The 17066-nt window shown below is 36.7% G+C and overlaps 1 protein-coding gene across 5 annotated transcripts in view; it reads left to right on the top strand.

Annotated features, from left to right (window-relative positions):
* ect2 (epithelial cell transforming 2) overlaps nt 1–17066 on the top strand; it is a 43792-nt gene that overhangs the window by 15156 nt on the left and 11570 nt on the right. For 3 of the 5 annotated variants that reach the window (XM_051122432.1, XM_051122431.1, XM_051122429.1), the window contains 12 exons: nt 1753–1877; nt 3786–3905; nt 3980–4048; nt 4165–4275; nt 4506–4602; nt 4857–4938; nt 6094–6172; nt 7193–7312; nt 10010–10148; nt 15087–15241; nt 15848–15955; nt 16082–16222. In XM_051122432.1, the coding sequence (XP_050978389.1) occupies nt 1753–1877; nt 3786–3905; nt 3980–4048; nt 4165–4275; nt 4506–4602; nt 4857–4938; nt 6094–6172; nt 7193–7312; nt 10010–10148; nt 15087–15241; nt 15848–15955; nt 16082–16222 (1346 nt within the window). Of the gene's footprint in view, nt 1–221; nt 342–1752; nt 1878–3785; nt 3906–3979; nt 4049–4164; nt 4276–4505; nt 4603–4856; nt 4939–6093; nt 6173–7192; nt 7313–10009; nt 10149–15086; nt 15242–15847; nt 15956–16081; nt 16223–17066 lie in introns of all 5 variants that reach the window. The other 2 variants (XM_051122430.1, XM_051122427.1) reach the window with 1 other exon arrangement.

Here is a 17066-nt window from a genome sequence, read left to right as displayed (position 1 = left end):
TTCCATGGGTTAGACAACCAAATAGAATGTTCTTATCTAAAAAAAAAAAATGGTTTGGTTGTCTGAAAAGTTTGCAAAGTTCCCACTGCATTATGTGAGAGTGTTCCAGAGCTCTCAAGACTTTGATCTCAGAGGTCCAGGGTGATCCCAGCCAGGGCTGAGATGAACCAGGAAAGCAGTCAAGGTGTGTTTTAGATGAGTGAGGTCGCTGTCTTTTGCAGAGCGCAGGTGCAGGAGGAGCAGCGGTAGGCGGAGGAGTGCCAGACAGAGTAGATCAGAGAAAGAGAGGCCACTGCAGCGTACCAGCACTCCTGTGTGCAGACAGGAAGCAGATCAGACAGGTGACATTCATAGTAACTTGAGCCCAGCTTAAATCGCTTTCCATTAATTAAGGCTTCGAAAAGGTCTTAAATCAGAACAGCAAGTCTTAAATTCATATGATTACTGCATTAATTTTCGTGAGGAATTGTTTCCTCGTGTTTCATTTTAAAGTGAAGCGAAAGCGTAATTTCTGTGCTACATATGACTTAGGTCGCTCAATATTCATTAAACAATATGTGGTAGATGGCGGTATGTGCTGCTTCATCTGTCAGTCACCTGAATGTTTTTTTTTTTTTATAGTAATAGAAATTTAGCTCAGTTTGAGAACAAAAGTGAGTCAAGCTTACTGACAAGAAGAGAGAGGTGAGAAAGGCAAGACCATGGCAGAAGAGCTTCAAAACTAAATGCAAAAGCGCCTGTTTTAAAAATATTTGTTTTAAAAACGTTCTGCGTATCTTATTTGGTTACAGTGTTTACTGATTTTCAGTTCTGTATACCAATTTAAACTTTGTGTAAGTTATTTTATATTAGGCATATAACATGGTGTATTTTTATTTGTTTTGTTAATAAAAGTTTGTTACGTTACGTTAATGCCGCTAATTTAACAACACTTTTACAAGCTACTTAAAACCAAAGAAAAGTAAAGAAAAGAGGGAAAACTTAAACTAAAAACAAACAACTGCTTGATGCCAAGTTGCCGCTAATTTGAAAGTGAAAGTAAAATGTGCACAGAGCTTTTACAGAAAGGAAAGCGAGGAAAAGAGGGAAAACTGCAAAAAACTTAGCAACTGTTTGTTTTTGATGCTGAATTGCTGCTAATTTGAAAGTGAAAGTAAAACTCAAACTATACTTAGAGAACATATTAGGGCCGTCAAACGGTACCGGGTTCTGTACTTTCGGTACTGAAATTTTACAAACGTCCATTTCCTGCTCACATTTGAGCGCTGTTGAGCCGATTTTTAAACATTGTTGTTTGGCCATAGTGTTCACGCGCTTTAAAAATGTTTAAAAATCAGCTCAACAGCGCTCAAATGTGAGCGGGAAATGGACGTTTTTAAAATTTAAGTACCAAACCCGGTACCATTTGACAGCCCTAGAACATATTGCTGTATTTTCCCTTCTATTTTTTTCCCCTAAATTTGCTTTATTTGTTCTTAAAAAGGTCTTAAAAAAAAGTCTTAAATTTACCCTCATAAAACCTGCAGAAACCCTGTTTATAATGAACATGGAACATTACTTTTATTTCCTCTATCATTCCCTTGTGCCTAAAACCTTGCACATTTTGACACATGATATTTACATTACACCTTTTTTTTCAACAGATTTTTGAGCAGATATTTTGAGAAAAGGGTTGAAACGTATCTGAGGATAAGAAGTAACAGTGTGTGATTTATAGCTGCTCATCTCTGCATCTCTGCTTATGTGTTTCAGAGAATGCCAAACCCCCCAAAAGCTCAACTCCCGCTCTTCCTAAGCAGTCTGCACGCTGGCAGGTCTCCAAGGAGCTCTACCAAACCGAGAGCAACTACGTTGATATCCTGGCCACGGTCCTGCAGGTTTGTGTTCAGTGTGTGTGTGTGCGTGTCTTACGTGTTCTTTTTCTCCTTACACACACACACACACACATAGGAAAGTGGCAATCCACAGTACCTGGCTGTGGCCTTATCAAACTGAACCAGTGCTTCTGACCAGTAGGGGGGAAAATGAATTAGATTTGGACACCAATGCCATGGACATTTAAGCTTTGCTTTGCACCCTTACATGTGGAGCTCACACACACACACACACACACACTTCTGTGTCTGATTGCATAGTAAATGCCACATCATATGTCCGCAATCAGTGCCTAGGAAATTTCACTGAACAGTGGAGTCACATCATCAGGCAATACTGAATAGCATGACCTTTCCATTGTGGTCCACTGGATCTTCATTAAGTTTATGGAGTAGCTGTCAAGTCGAGGTCTGCACGGGACTGATTTTCTCAGTTTCATTCCATGCCTACAGAACTGTACTTTGTTTCTATGCTGAAAGTTCTCAACAGATTATTAAAAATGAATAAATAAATAATATATATATATATATATATATATATATATATATATATATATATATATATATATATATATACATATATACATATATACATATACACAAATATATATGTGCACATACATACGCACTGCCATTCAAAAGTTTGGAATCAGTATGATTTTTTTTATGCTCTCTTATGCTCAAAGTTCCATTTGTTTTAACAAAAATGCAGAAAAAAGGTAATATTATGAAATATTGTTGCAATTTAAAATAACAGTTTTCTATATTAATATATTTAAAAATAGAATTTATTTCTTAGCAAAAGAAGGCAAAGCTGAATTTTCATCAGCCATTACTCCAGTCTTCAGTGTCACATGATCCTTCATAAATCATTCTAATATGCTGATTTATTATTTGAATTATCTACGTTGGCAACAGTTCTGCTGCCAATTTATTTATTTTTTTGGAACCTGTGATACTTTTTGCAGGGCTCTTTGATGAATAAAAAGTTAAAAAGAACAGCATTTATTCAGTATAAGTCTTTACAATAACTTTTTAGCAATTTAATACGTCCTTGCTGAAAAAAAAAAATTGTTTTTTAAACAAAGAAAGAAAATTGACTGACTCCAAGCTTTGAACGGTAGTGTATATTGTTAAAAAGAACAGCATTTATTTAAAACAGAGATCTTTTCTAAGGTTTTATTCATCAAAGAATCCTGAAAAAAACATCACAGGTTCCAAAAAATATTAAGCAATACAACTGTTTTCAGTAACTGTTTCCTAACCCTAACATTGATAATAAATCAGCATATTTGAATGATTTATAAAGGATCATGTGACACTGAAGACTGGAGTAATGATGCTGAAAATTCAGGTTTGCATCACAGGAATAAATTACATTTTAAAGAATATTAAAATGGAAGACCACTATTTTAAATTGCAATAATATTTTACAATATTACTGTTTTTTTCTGTATTTTAATCAAATAAACGCAGCCTTGATGAGCCGAAAAGTCATCTTTAAAAAAATAAAAATGTAAAAATCATTTTATTTGAAGTGTGTGTGTGGACTTGTTTTTATATCCTTGTGGGGACCTAAACCTGAATACACACAGACTCATGGGGACTAGTGTCACCGTGGGGACCTAAATTGAGGTCCCCATGGGTACAAAAGCTTATAAATCATACAGAATGAGTTTTTTTGAGAAAGTAAAAATGCAGAAAGTTTTCTGTAAGGGTTAGGTTTAGGGGTAGGGTTAGGGTAAGGGGATAGAAAATACAGTGTGGACAGTATAAAAACCATTGCACCTATGGAGAGTCCCCACAAGGATAATAAATCAGACGTGTATGTGTATATACACACCATTTAAGAGTTTTTGGGGTCCATTCTTGCTTAGTGATCTGATTTCCTTTGTTCGTTGGTTCTTTTAGCTCTTCAAATACCCCCTGGACAAAGAGGGCCAGGTGGGAGGCCCCATTCTAGCTCAGGAAGAGATCAAGACCATCTTTGGCAGTATTCCAGACATCTATGAAGTGCACACGAGAATCAAGGTAGGCAATAACCTTTCCAAAAAGCTGAGTAAAGGCTGTGTTAAACGTGTTAGCTGATGAATGTGCTTTGACAGGCGGATCTCGAGGAGTTGGTGATGAACTGGTCTGAAGAGAGGAGCGTTGGAGACATTATCCTGAAATATGTGAGTGAGATGACGCTTTGAACTCGACCTCCTCTGGCGTGAAGCTCACGACGCCGTCAAAGACTGAATGGCAGCTTTTGTGATCTCTCTTTATTTTTTTTTTTTAATTCTCTCAGTCTAAAGAGCTGGTGAAGGCCTACCCACCATTTGTCAACTTCTTTGAGATGAGCAAAGAGACCATAGTCAGATGTGAGAGACAGAAGCCGAGGTTTCATGCGTTCCTAAAGGTACCATCATCTCTTTTTAGTGTGTAGAAAGACTTTTGAGTTTTATAGAAAAGGATATATTGGCCAGAAAAAGCAGAGTTAACAGCCGTCTGATCTCAGGGTGGCAGTTTTTCTGTTCTCCGATATTACGAGAGCTAACAGTAAATATGTAGTCAAAATCACTATTCTATATTATGGGCATTTTTATAAAGGCCGTTTATTCGCATCTTTTCTCTCATTTTGTTATCCAGATTAATCAGGCTAAACCCGAGTGTGGCCGCCAGACTCTCGTTGAGCTTTTGATTCGTCCTGTGCAGAGACTGCCGAGCGTCGCCCTCCTGCTGAACGGTAATGCACATAAACGACTGTTAGCTTGAGTCAACTAATGGGTACAAGGTGTTTCTATTCAGTAAATATGTCTGAACCCAGATGATTTAAGTAGTTTAAAAAGATACCTTGGAATTTTTTTGATTCACTTTTACAAAGAATAAATCAATGTTTTTTCATTACGTTGAAAAAATGTGATTGTAATAAACTTGGTGAGCCTTGTAGAAATTACAGATGCATTATTCTGTAACAGGTTTATGTTTTTGCCTTTGTAGATATAAAGAAACATACATCAGATGACAATCCAGATAAAGTAACCCTGGAAAAGGCCATCGAGTCTCTTAAGGAAGTCATGACGTAAGTTCTGCGATTACATCTAAAATTTTCCTTAAAATAAACTTTATGCAACTAGGGGTGGGTGACCAAAATCTTTTAACTCGATATGAGAATTTTATTTCACTGTAACTATATGCATCATGATATAGTTATTTTTGCTTTAAATAAGGCCTTCATGATATAAAATGAAAACTAATGCTAGCCTAAAAAAACAAAACAAAAAAAAAACACACTCACTGAAGACAAGTAAACAGTCAGCGAGTTTTAAAAAAGAAACTAAAAAAAACTGCAGTAGGACACACAAAAAATGCTACGTACATTGTATGAAGTTATCAAATGTATAAAAAATGTTTAAAAATCATCCTACATCGCTGCAGAAGTACCGACCCAGTTTTTGCAAAGTGAACATGCAAAGATCATCAAACACCCTTAACAAAAAAGGTAAAACAGTGATATAGGGTGATTTTGAAGCTGAGGGAGAACATGAGATGGGAGTTTTTCGACATACACTAACTGTCATGAACCGGAACAAAAACAGAGGTCAGAAAGAGCAAGACAAGGTGAGCGTTTGACGTTAAAAAGTATATAAATTGTATTATTTTTATAAAAATAACCGATCGTTTTGCTAGATAAGACCTTTCTTCCTTAGCTGGGATTGTTTACAACTGCATTTGGGATCATTTGAAGCCACATTTAAACTGCATTTGGAAGTTCAAACTCGGGGTTCCATAGAAGTCTATTATATGGAGAAAAATCCTGAAATGTTTTCCTCAAAAAACATAATTTCTTTACGACTGAAGAAAGAAAGTACATTATATGTGAATCTTTGTTTTGGAAGTGGACTTCTCCTTTAACATCTTAAATCACTTGATTTTAAACCGCACTGCTTAAAAACATTTGCAAACGTTACGTTTTTGTGACCACGTAGCACAGCAACGCCATGTGAGTGTGTAACCACGATAGAGATAATAGTCCAAAATCTGTTCCGGTTGACAATTTTCTACCAGTTAATCATGTCTACCAGTATATCGTCCACCCCTATTTGCAACCAAAATTATTTGGCTGAAAATGTATTTCCAGTTTCAGCTAAAACAGCTTTGGAGGGTTGAAATCATTGCCTTAAACAGTGATGATTAACCAAGATTTTTTCTCTTCTCTCTCTTTTAATTTTCACAGCCACATAAATGAAGATAAAAGGAAAACAGAGGGCCAGAAGCAGATTTTTGATGTTGTTTATGAGGTGGATGGCTGCCCTGTAAGTAATGTTTTTACTTTTCTGGAAATGTCTTGCATTTACACACATCTCAGTTGAGTTCTAAGAAATAATGCACCCACAATTCTGTCACTTACTTGCCTTCATATAAGTAGTGCTATATTCCACGAGTCAACAGACACCACTGAAAGATGTTATATTCTAAAGGTCTTCACCCTCTGTCACAGCTCTCAAATAACTTCACATAATTTCTATGGCCCAACCAAAAGAACTGAAGTGACCATATTATGACCAACTAGATTTTTTGAGTATGATGTAAGCATACTTCAACATTCACCAAGAAAATCTCCTCTGCCAGTCCACCCAGACCATGAAAACTAAGCTATAAAAACAGGTCATTCAGAAATCATCACAGTCAGACGCATAACACATGACTGTCCATTTATACCCAATATTTTATTTGATGGTTTAGAAACGGAGGATGAGATATCTGACATGTAAATGTTAGGTACAGTTCTAATTTAAAAGCTGCAGTAGCAGAAATGGCTTGTTTATACGATCATATAAAACTCTCTTGACTGTTTTTGGTGCTAGAAGCCTTGACTAACATTATAAGTGAACTTTAAGAACTAAATAAATTTCAACTAAATGGGAAGGTGTAATGCTGTATTGTTGGCTGCTGTTCTTCTCCCTGCGGTGGGAGATGGAGCCGTGCTGTGTGAAACTTTCTCTCAATACTAAATGGATCAGAGTGAGTCAGCTCATGTTGTCTCCTGTCAGACTCGCCCCAGAACAGCTGCGTCTAGAGACGGGGCTGCCAAGCCAATGATCGCCCGCAGATTGGAGTGCTTTTCCTGGATCAGTTTGGCTTTTGTAGCTCATGGGAACTGATGCAGCATGGATACAACAGAGTCTGATCCAGGAACGGCACTCTGGGCAATCTGCAGGCTCAGAGATAGGAAATGGGCTCTGATTGGTTAAAGAAAATTCTGTACACATATAATTAATTTGCTAAAAAAGGTAGAAACTGACTTTTTTTTGTATGTTTGTGTGTATCTGCAGGCCAATCTGTTGTCGTCACACCGGAGTCTGGTTCACAGGGTGGAGACCATTGCTTTGGGAGACAAACCCTGCGATCGGGGAGAACATGTCACACTCTTCCTGTTCAACGACTGTTTGGAGGTAAAGTTTAGTCTTTCCATGTCACTGCAGCGTTACTGCTCTTCTCGAAATGGTTTTGGAAATACCACAGATGGGCAGATCCCCCCCTCTTTTCCTCATAATGCTCCATCAGGTTCCCCAAAGCGGTGCCACTATATGAAAGACATTAATCTTGGTTTCTGGTCTTGTTTATGGTGTTAGATTAATGAAAGCCTTACGATGTCGAGCTGCTAGCTAGAGTTTCTCTCTGTTATTACACCCACATTGCATTTGAATAAACTATTAAATTGATTTCATCTAAGTGAATGTCAAGTATCAGATTGACTGCACTTTGGAGCTATCAGCTGTAGGTTTGTGGATCCATTAAGTGACATTTATCATTTTCCATTGTTGTTTTTGTGCACGTGTCTTAATCTTTCCAGGCATTTTCAGTTTACTTTTTTTTTTTTTTTTTTTCAATGAAAACAACATTACATTGTAATTTTAAATAATTTCAGTTATTTTAATACACATTTTCAATGATAATCATGTTTTGTTTTTTTGACTATTTAAAATTGCATTTTCATTCAATAAATATTGTTATACCTATGAACAATAGCAAATGCATTTAAGGCAAACCCTGGGTATGAAGACTTGTGTGGCTTAATATAACGTAAATGATGTCTCTTAATGAAATATGTACCCAAAAAAACATGTTATTTAAAAAATTCACACATTTATGCATATTTTGGACTATGAATTACCATTATTTCGATTACGTCAGATGGTCATGCTACTGATGCTACCTGTTGCTATTTTTACAACAACACAATTCGGAAAATAAAATACTGGTACGATGACCACAACTACTGAAAGAGCTTACAGGTGACGATGGTTATAAGTGTAGGCTTAAACCAAATGTCATATCATCATTTTTTTATTTTTCCTCACAAGGAGTCTAAACACCCCTGAATATCGAGTGAAATCTGCGGTGAAAAGCCAAAAACCAAAGCCGCACAATGTGGCATCGTATCAGTATGTTATTTTCTGAATTGTGTTGCGGTAAAAATAGCAAAAGGTAGCGCCAATAGCTCACAGAGCACAACCATTTGATGTAATCAAAATAATGGGGCCCCCCATAGTCCAAAATATGTATTAAACGATCTGGGTTTTTTTAATATAACGCAAGTCTTTCATGGGTTTTCTACTGCATATTTCAGTAAGAGAAATCATTTGTCATATTAAGTCTTAATAGCCAGGGTTCTTTAAACTAGATTTCAAAAATTTTGCAAGGTCATCTTTGTCATGCAGGTACTATTAAAAAAAATAAAAAAATAAATAAAAATAAAAAATTAGGAGCACCAATGCGACTGACCCGATCAGCATATTTGTGTTTGCGCTGAGTGGCGCTTCAAGGTTTCTATGCGTTTTTGCAATGTTGAGTAATGTGTCACAGACATATCTTACAAATCCTTTTATAAACAAAATGTAGAGAGAGTCATTGTGCAGTGTAGAGAGCTTCGTTGATTATAGGAACTTTGTGAGATTGTGATGAACTAAGAATATTAAGTGACTTACATGGATTGCCTATAATGCTATTGCCTGATTTTGCTATATTTTGTAGTCAAAAATAATTTGAAAGAAGTCGCAACTGAGCTGCTGCGCATCTCCATTCAAACACAGCGGTGTTTCGTTTATGAATGAAAGTGCGTTTTTAAATGAATCTAGTGAGTTAATGATTGTTTCCTATTCATAAAATTTCCCATTCGACAGTCACTTGCTTTATTCCTGTCTAAATCCGCTATTCAAATTAATGAATGATTCAGTAATTAAATCAGCAACTTGTCACCGAGCACTGGAAGATTTAGTTTCATTTTTAAAGTATCTTTTCAGTTATTTAAATCGTTTAATATTTCTACATTCAAAATGTTCTATTTAAAACATTAATCTCAACATGAATTTATGAATTTGATTGCACTCATGCCACCTCTGAGCCTCATTAAACGTATGAAAATACACCTACAAATTAAGTTTGTTACTGATTTCATTTAATTGGTATGTTATTCTTATTCTTCTTGTTCTTATTCTGTTGATTAATGATTAGAAGGTGCTCCTAAAATTTTGATTTGCGTTCTAAATTTAAAAAAGAAAAGCGTAGAGCCCTGGTCATAGACCTGAGTGGACGTCTCTTTTTTTTTTTTTTTTTTTTTTTTTTTTTTTGTCTTCCCTTCCCTTCCCCCTGTCTCCTTGGTTTACCATCAGCTCCTTCCTCTCCCTAAGCTTTCTTTTCCAGATTTTCAGCAACTTTAAGAATTGTTTGTTCAGTTCACGGGTGAGCGGTACCGTTGAAGAAAAAAAAAAGTGAATAATTAATGCGTGTGCAATCTGTGCTTGCTGACTCGACTCTCTGGTCTGCTTTCCCAATTAGTGAGGGGATGCGTTTAAGCACTGTGGAGAGTTGCTAGCGTGCCGGCACGCGTCTGTGGTCCTCTTCGCCCAGTGCTGGCTCTGGTCTGGTAATGAGAGCAGGGAGAAGAGAAGACTCTGAGTGATCAATTATTCATTTTAGGAAGTCCTCTGTATGCATATCTGTCGCCGCAATGTGCATTACACATTTTGTCTCCACTAAAGCACCTGAAGGACTCCCCACTGCTCCACCCGAGTACAGGAGTGCATTATAAACAAAGCTGCATGTATTAAGATTTTAATATGTTTTTCTTTCGGTATCTTCATATTCAGATCGCCAGGAAGAGACACAAGGTGATAACTACGTTCCGGAGTCCACTGGGTCAGACGCGGCCGCCGGCCCAGCTCAAACACATAGCTTTGATGCCTCTGTCCCAGATCAGAAGAGTCCTTGACATCCAAGACACAGAAGGTGAGGGGACCACATGGCACGCTGCCTCGCATCAACTGCACTTGTGCATGTTTTAGTTTTCTGTGTTCTGAATTAGCACCCTGGAGAGGGAAGCGAATTCTGGTTGTGTGTCACTTCACTATAGAGCTGGCAAGGATACAGGGCAGGAAATTACATCCTGGTAAAAGACTGTAAAACTGCTACACTAAAAATGTGTTAAAGGAGAAGTCCACTTCCAAAACAAAGATTCACATATAATGTACTTACCCTCTTGTCATCAAAGATGTTCATGTCTTTCTTCAGTTGTAAAGAAATTTTTTTTTTTTTTTTTTTTGAGGAAAACATTTCAGCATTTTTCTCCATATAATGGACTGCTATGATACCCCGATTTTGAACTTCCAAAACGCAGTTTAAATGTGGCTTCAAACTATCCCAAATGCGGTTGTAAACGATCCCAGCTGAGAAAGAAGCGTTTTATCTAGAGTAGCGATCGGTTATTTTCATAAAAATACAATTTATATACTTTTTAATGTCAAGCGCTCGTCTTGTCTTACTCTGCCTGGACAGTTTTTCCCGGTTCGTGACAGTTAGTGTATGTCGAAAAACTCCCATCTCATGTTCTCTCTCAACTTCAAAATCGTCCTATATCGCTGTTTTACCTTTTTTGTTAAGGGTGTTTGATCTTCTTTGCATGTTCACTTTGCAAAGACTGGGTCGGTACTTCTGCAGTGATGTAGGATGATTTTGAAATGATTTTTGTAGCTAAGGGAGAAAATACGATTGGAGTTTTTCAACATACCCTAACTGTCTTGAGCCAGAATACACAGAGTTCAGGCAGAGCAAGACAAGACGCAAGTATTTAAATAATTTTTTTTAATGAAAATAATCGATCGTTTCGCTAGATAAGACCCTTCTTCCTCAGCTGGGATCGTTTACAACTGCATTTGGGATCGTTTGAAGCCGCATTTAAACTGCATTTTGGAAGTTCAAAATTGGGGCACCATATCAGTCCATTATATGGAGAAAAATCTTAAAATGTTTTCCTCAAAAAACAATTTCTTTACGACTGAAGAAAGAAAGACATGAACATCTTTGATGACAAGGGGAAGAGTGCATTATATGTGAATCTTTGTTTTGGAAGTGGACTTCTCCTTTAATTAAAAATAATGTTTAAAGTGCAGTGTAGGAATTGTATTTCTGTTGAAAACGGCTTCAAAATGACACTAAAGCCTTTAAAATCTCAATGAATTTTACAAATATAGCAATATATAATAAACTGCAATATGTACCTCTATATAGTTTAGGGATGCAACAATACAGTTAGTCCACGGTTCAATACGCACCTCGGTTTTTATCCACGGTTTTCGGTTCGGTTCGGTTCTGATATCTTGCCTTTTTTTTTTTTTGCGACAAATTAACAAAATACTCCCGTAAACCTATGCACTCTGGAAAAGGCGTGGTGTAGTATATGTCTGCTTATTTTTTCTTTTGCGAGAGGGATTATTTTTTCAAATTTTACGCAAAATAGAATAGGTTTCATTCATACTGGACGCCAGAGGGCGCCCTTGTGCGTAAAATCCACATAGGGCTGATGACCTTCCGTTCCAGCTTCTCTAATATGGATAAAAGCGTTGCTATTGCTGTAACTGATTAAAACGAAAATATAACGTTAAACGTTTTGAATGATGAAATGTAAGGACAATAAACACTCGTCTGCAATAATATATGGTTTATCTGTGTTCTTCAAGCAATCGTGTATTTTCATAAGCCATTGCTAATCGACATACATAGAATATGAGTATAGAATTTATTGTCTGCCTCACTGATAAGAATCCACATCAGATCACAGAAGGAAGTTATTTCAAACACTCGACAGATGTTGTGAATTTAAAAAAAAAAAAGGTATAATGTTTTTTTTTTTTTTATAACTTTTGTTTTTATAACTCTTTTATTGGACAACAGAAGGGAAGATGCTCTGCCTGTGTTGCTTTTTCAGATATAAGCAGGGAAGCGTTTCCTCATCTCAGCACGTGAAATCGCGGGCGCACATACAGCAAATTCCGAGAGAAATAAAACAAGGAAGTTATTTAAATGCAAAACCGAAAAACTTCAATTCACAAGCGCGTATTGAACCGTGGATGTCGTACCGAACGGTTCGATATTATATTGAGTATTGTGACATCCCTAATATAGTTTAATTAAAGGATTTTAAAGGGATCGCTCACCCAAAATTGAATATTACCCCATAATTTAGTCACCCTCAAGCTATCCTAGGTGTATATAACTTTCTTCTTTCAGACGAATACAGTCGGAGTAATATTAAAATGGTGAATGGCTGTTGAGATTTTAAAGTCCAATAAAGTCCATCCATCCATCATAAAAAGTACACCACATGGGGCCTTTTGAAGCGAATCAATGCATTTTAAGAAAAATGCCGTATTTAAAAACTTATGAACCATAGTCTCTAGCTTCCGCTAACTGTCATGTGCATGATCACAAGAAAAGTGGCATTCCAGTGGATGATGACAATTATCGTGTGACATATATTTCCTTGATAAACGATAACAAGTGTTCTAAAAATGTTCAATATAATGTTTATATGGCAAAAGTGGAGCAAAAGAGCGCTAGTCATTTGAAGCACGCCACTTGGACTGTTTATCCGCTCGGATCAAAGTTCAAACGGCGGCATGGCGCCAACTTACTAGAGCAGATGCGTTCACTCTGAGTCTAGTGGCTAAACAGTCCTGTGAGATCCAGGGTGAAGCGCTTGAATTCAGTGAAGAACACAAATGTCTCTGAAACAGCGCTGACAAACAGGAGCAACACTGTGTGCAATGATACAGTCAGAAGGCTTTTTAATCTACAAATTGTCATCGTTTACCATAGATTTACTGTTGTAGCACTAACCGCACAGTGGTATTGTGTCAGAAATGTGGGTATATTTGTCAAATTTTATTATTAATGTAGATATGTATTAAATGTATTAAAGGAGGAGAAATGGAATATAATTACAGTATTTTTTACGATTTAAGCTATAGCGTTTATGCATTTATACTAAAAGTATTTAGTCTACTGTTTTTCATACAAATATCTAGGAACCATAATACATTTTTATTGTGGTATTGAGGTGCTATATTTGTGGTTTTAACTTGTGTTATCATGATCAATGGATGATACTATGAAAGAGCAATGGTTAATAAAAAAAAAAAAAAAACAAAACTAAAAATCAGTCAGAATAATTCAACTTCACCATATAAAATTGTTTTTTTTTTTACAATTTTTACAGATATTGCAGATTTTGATAATGAACATAAACCTGCATCTGCATCCTAACTCAAGCTACTATCAAATGTGCATTTCTAAGAGACAAAAAAAGCTATTATTAATATTATCAGGCAGCACAAACCTGTTTCTTGATTTGAAACAATATTACTCATTAAAACTGGAGAACTAAGAAAAAAAAAATTCTATTAAGATATTTATTTTAAGGAAAAATGAGTGGAAAAAGTGTAAAGAATTAAAAAAACATGAAGTGTTTGTCATGTTCTGACTATAAAATTTTTTGTTTATAGCCACGATTAACCATCTGTTTTTAACAATTTTCACATTATAGCAAAAATCTGCCTTTAAACTTAAAAGAAATAAAAATTTGACATTTATCGTGATAATTAGCAATATCGACTGACATGGGAAAAAAAATTGTGATAATTTTTTGGCTGTATCGTCCAGCCCTACTGTAAGCTCCAGTGAGAATATGCTAGCCTCGCAAAAACCAAGTTTTGTTTACAGCAAAGGAAAACCAGTCTCCTCTTGGCTTATGTCGAAATCCTCTGACATTTTTCTTTACAAATCCCCGTTTTACACTTCTAATTTGTGACCAGTGTTTTGTTTTTTGTTCTGTCCCCTGTGCTTTAGCGCCACTCTCTCGTTAACACGTGTACAAAAATTAACGGAAGCTAGAGATTATGGTTTATAAAGTTTTAAATATGGATATTTTTCTTACACAAACGTATCGATTCACTTCAGAAGGCCTTTATTACCCTCCGGGTGCTGTGTGGAGTACTTTTTATGATGGATGGATGCACTTTATTGGACTTCAAAATCTCAACACCCATTCACTGCTATTATAAAGCTTGGAAGAGTCAGCACAGTTATTAATTTAGCTCTGAAAATTATTAATTTTAGTCTGAAAGAAGAAAGTCATATACACCTAGGATGGCTTGAGGGTGAATAAATCATATGGTAATTTTCATTTTTGGATGAACTATCCCTTTAATTTCCGAAAATTACCATTTGCAAGAACATTTTTGAGTGAGGATATAAATAATTCATTGAATAAGACTAAATGAATCAACTTACCCGGTCCAACAGCATTTGTTATTGTCTTAAGCAGATATGCTGTTAAAAAGTCTTAATGCTTTCATGCCTAACAAGGTAATGGAAGAATCTCAAAACGAATCTGATTCCATGGTCTTTAGGAAATTCAGTGGCCATATAAAAAGCCCATAAAATCTTTGCAATATTCACAGCATTATGTTATATTGCCAGCAGAGTCATTTTAGAATATATTGTGAATATTTAATATATCACCCAGCCCTGCTTTACTGGATTTTGATGAGCTAAAGACACAGGAAGGCAATAATTTCACACCATAATGGCACATCAATGATGAAGATCACATTCTGTAGCCTGGAAATTTGACTGAGATTCAGATCTGTGCTTCCACAAGAGCAGCTCCTCATACAGGAACCCATTTCATGTTTCAAATCAACTAATTTCCCTGTAGTGCACTTGTGATGATCCTATCAAATCTCAATGGATGAAATGAACTCCTGCCCTACATTGTTTTCCACTGAATATCGCTTTACTTGGAAAGACAACACATTGTAGACAGCATGTGAATGTTGTTTTATGTTGAATTTAATGACACTAACCAATCAACATTTGTTTTTCTCTCAGAGTGTCAGAACGCCTTCGCCCTGGTGGTACGTCCTCCTACGGAGCAGGAGAACCTGTTATTCAGTTTCCAGCTGACGGCCGAAGACACCCTCAAATCCGCCTGGCTCAAAACTCTCTGTCGTCAAGTGGCCAACACGATTTGCCGAGCTGATGCGGTGAGCCGACGCACGCACACATATATAGAAACATGGCCACTTCCTCCTCAGATCATCCCCCTCAGGTCTGGAACAGAACTCAATTATTTATTTTATTAGCTCTGCTTTCTTTTTATTGTGGCTATAAATTAGGAGGTTTGTGTGGGCCTTTTGGTGTTGGCTAATCCTATTAGATGCTCCTGTGTGGTTAAACTGGAAGGCAGATTAATGTAATTAAGAGTCGAATTGTACTTGAACTTTACACTTCAGACGCAGACGTCTTTATCTTCATGCTGCAGAACCCCAGGTCCTGCCCAGGCCGTCCAGAACGGCACATGTAATTGGCGTGGGCAGACAGATGCATGTATTTCCCTTTATAATTAAACATCCAGACCAAACCCTGCGGCTAAATGCGCTTTCAGCCTGGCCTCCAGTTCTCCCACCGGCCATGAGGTGGCGAGCTATCCACACGGCTCCGGCGTGAGATGCAGCCACATTCGCTCTCTCCTCCTGTGAATATCAAGAAGCCCCAGCTGTTTGGAAGGCCGAACAGTGACGCTTCTCTTTGCATTTTGACAGGCCAGCAGTATTGCTGTGTATTTATTTGATTTTCCGTGTCTTAAACAGGAAGATCTCATTCAGAGCACCGATCCCGACTCCGTCCAAGTGAGCACAAAGGACATGGACAGCACGCTCAGCCGAGCGTCCAGGGCCATCAAAAAAACGTCAAAGAAGGTACGAGTGGAACTTGAAACTATTGAAAATGCCATGATGTGCATACAAAGTCTTGATGTCACATTCAAGATGCTCGAGAATGACATCACAATGTAACTGAAATAAAAAAGCATTTTTGTGTTTTAGGTCACAAGGGCGTTTTCTTTCACTAAAACCCCCAAGCGTGTGCTTCAGAGGGCATTTATGGCCAACGGTACCCCGGATGAGAGAAGTCCTGGCCCTGATGCCGATCACATGGGCCGAATGTCCAGCAGCTCCACACTTGCTGTGAGTCCACACACACACATTTTCTTCTCTTTCCCATGCTCTGTCTATTTCTTCTCAGAAATCTACTGATCTAACCTTTGAATGAAAGACGCACACCTGTTGATGATACTTGAATAACGCACTCCTTTTTAAATAAGCCTATTCCCATTAATGTTTGGAAAAACATGCACGGAAATAAATGATGCATATGTGTGCTTCTTCAAGGGCAATTCACTCTAAGAATAAAGCAAAAAAAGTCAGAGCTTGACAGCTTTTCAAGTGATGAGGGTGAGAAAGTTATGATTTTTTTTTTTCTTTTTCTTTTTTTTCCTGCTTGCGCAGAGCAGAGTGGGCATTTTCAATTAATTTTTCGTTGAAATATCACAAGCAAGTGTGCTGTTGTTTTAAAAATCAGCATGGCTGTGATTGAACAGCATTTTTTTTTAATGACTAAAATACATTACTGCTATTTTGACCTAAAATATAGAATAAAAATATACATTTAAAAGGTAATAATAGTAATTTGCTTAGCTGGTATTGAAACGTGACTGGTATCACTGATATTGACTACCGAAAAATGCTGTAAGTGGGTGTAGTATTAATATATATTAAACTAATTTCCTTTTTGTCATATCACCACTATTTACAGTTTAATTATTTTTACTCATACATTACCATTCAAAAGTTTGGGGTAAGTAAAATGTAATTTTTAATAGTTTTTTGATCAAACATGCAGTGAAACGGTAATACTGTGAAAAATTATTACAATGTAAAAAAAAAAAAAAAAGTCCTGTTATTGCAAAGCTGTGTTTACAGCAGTCATTACCTAATGCCCTATAAATTCAGTTTTTTCTGTTTTAATTTT

Source organism: Labeo rohita, chromosome 11, assembly GCF_022985175.1.
Source record: "Labeo rohita strain BAU-BD-2019 chromosome 11, IGBB_LRoh.1.0, whole genome shotgun sequence".
Taxonomy (NCBI): domain Eukaryota; kingdom Metazoa; phylum Chordata; class Actinopteri; order Cypriniformes; family Cyprinidae; genus Labeo; species Labeo rohita.
This window is presented reverse-complemented; position numbering and strand designations above follow the sequence as displayed.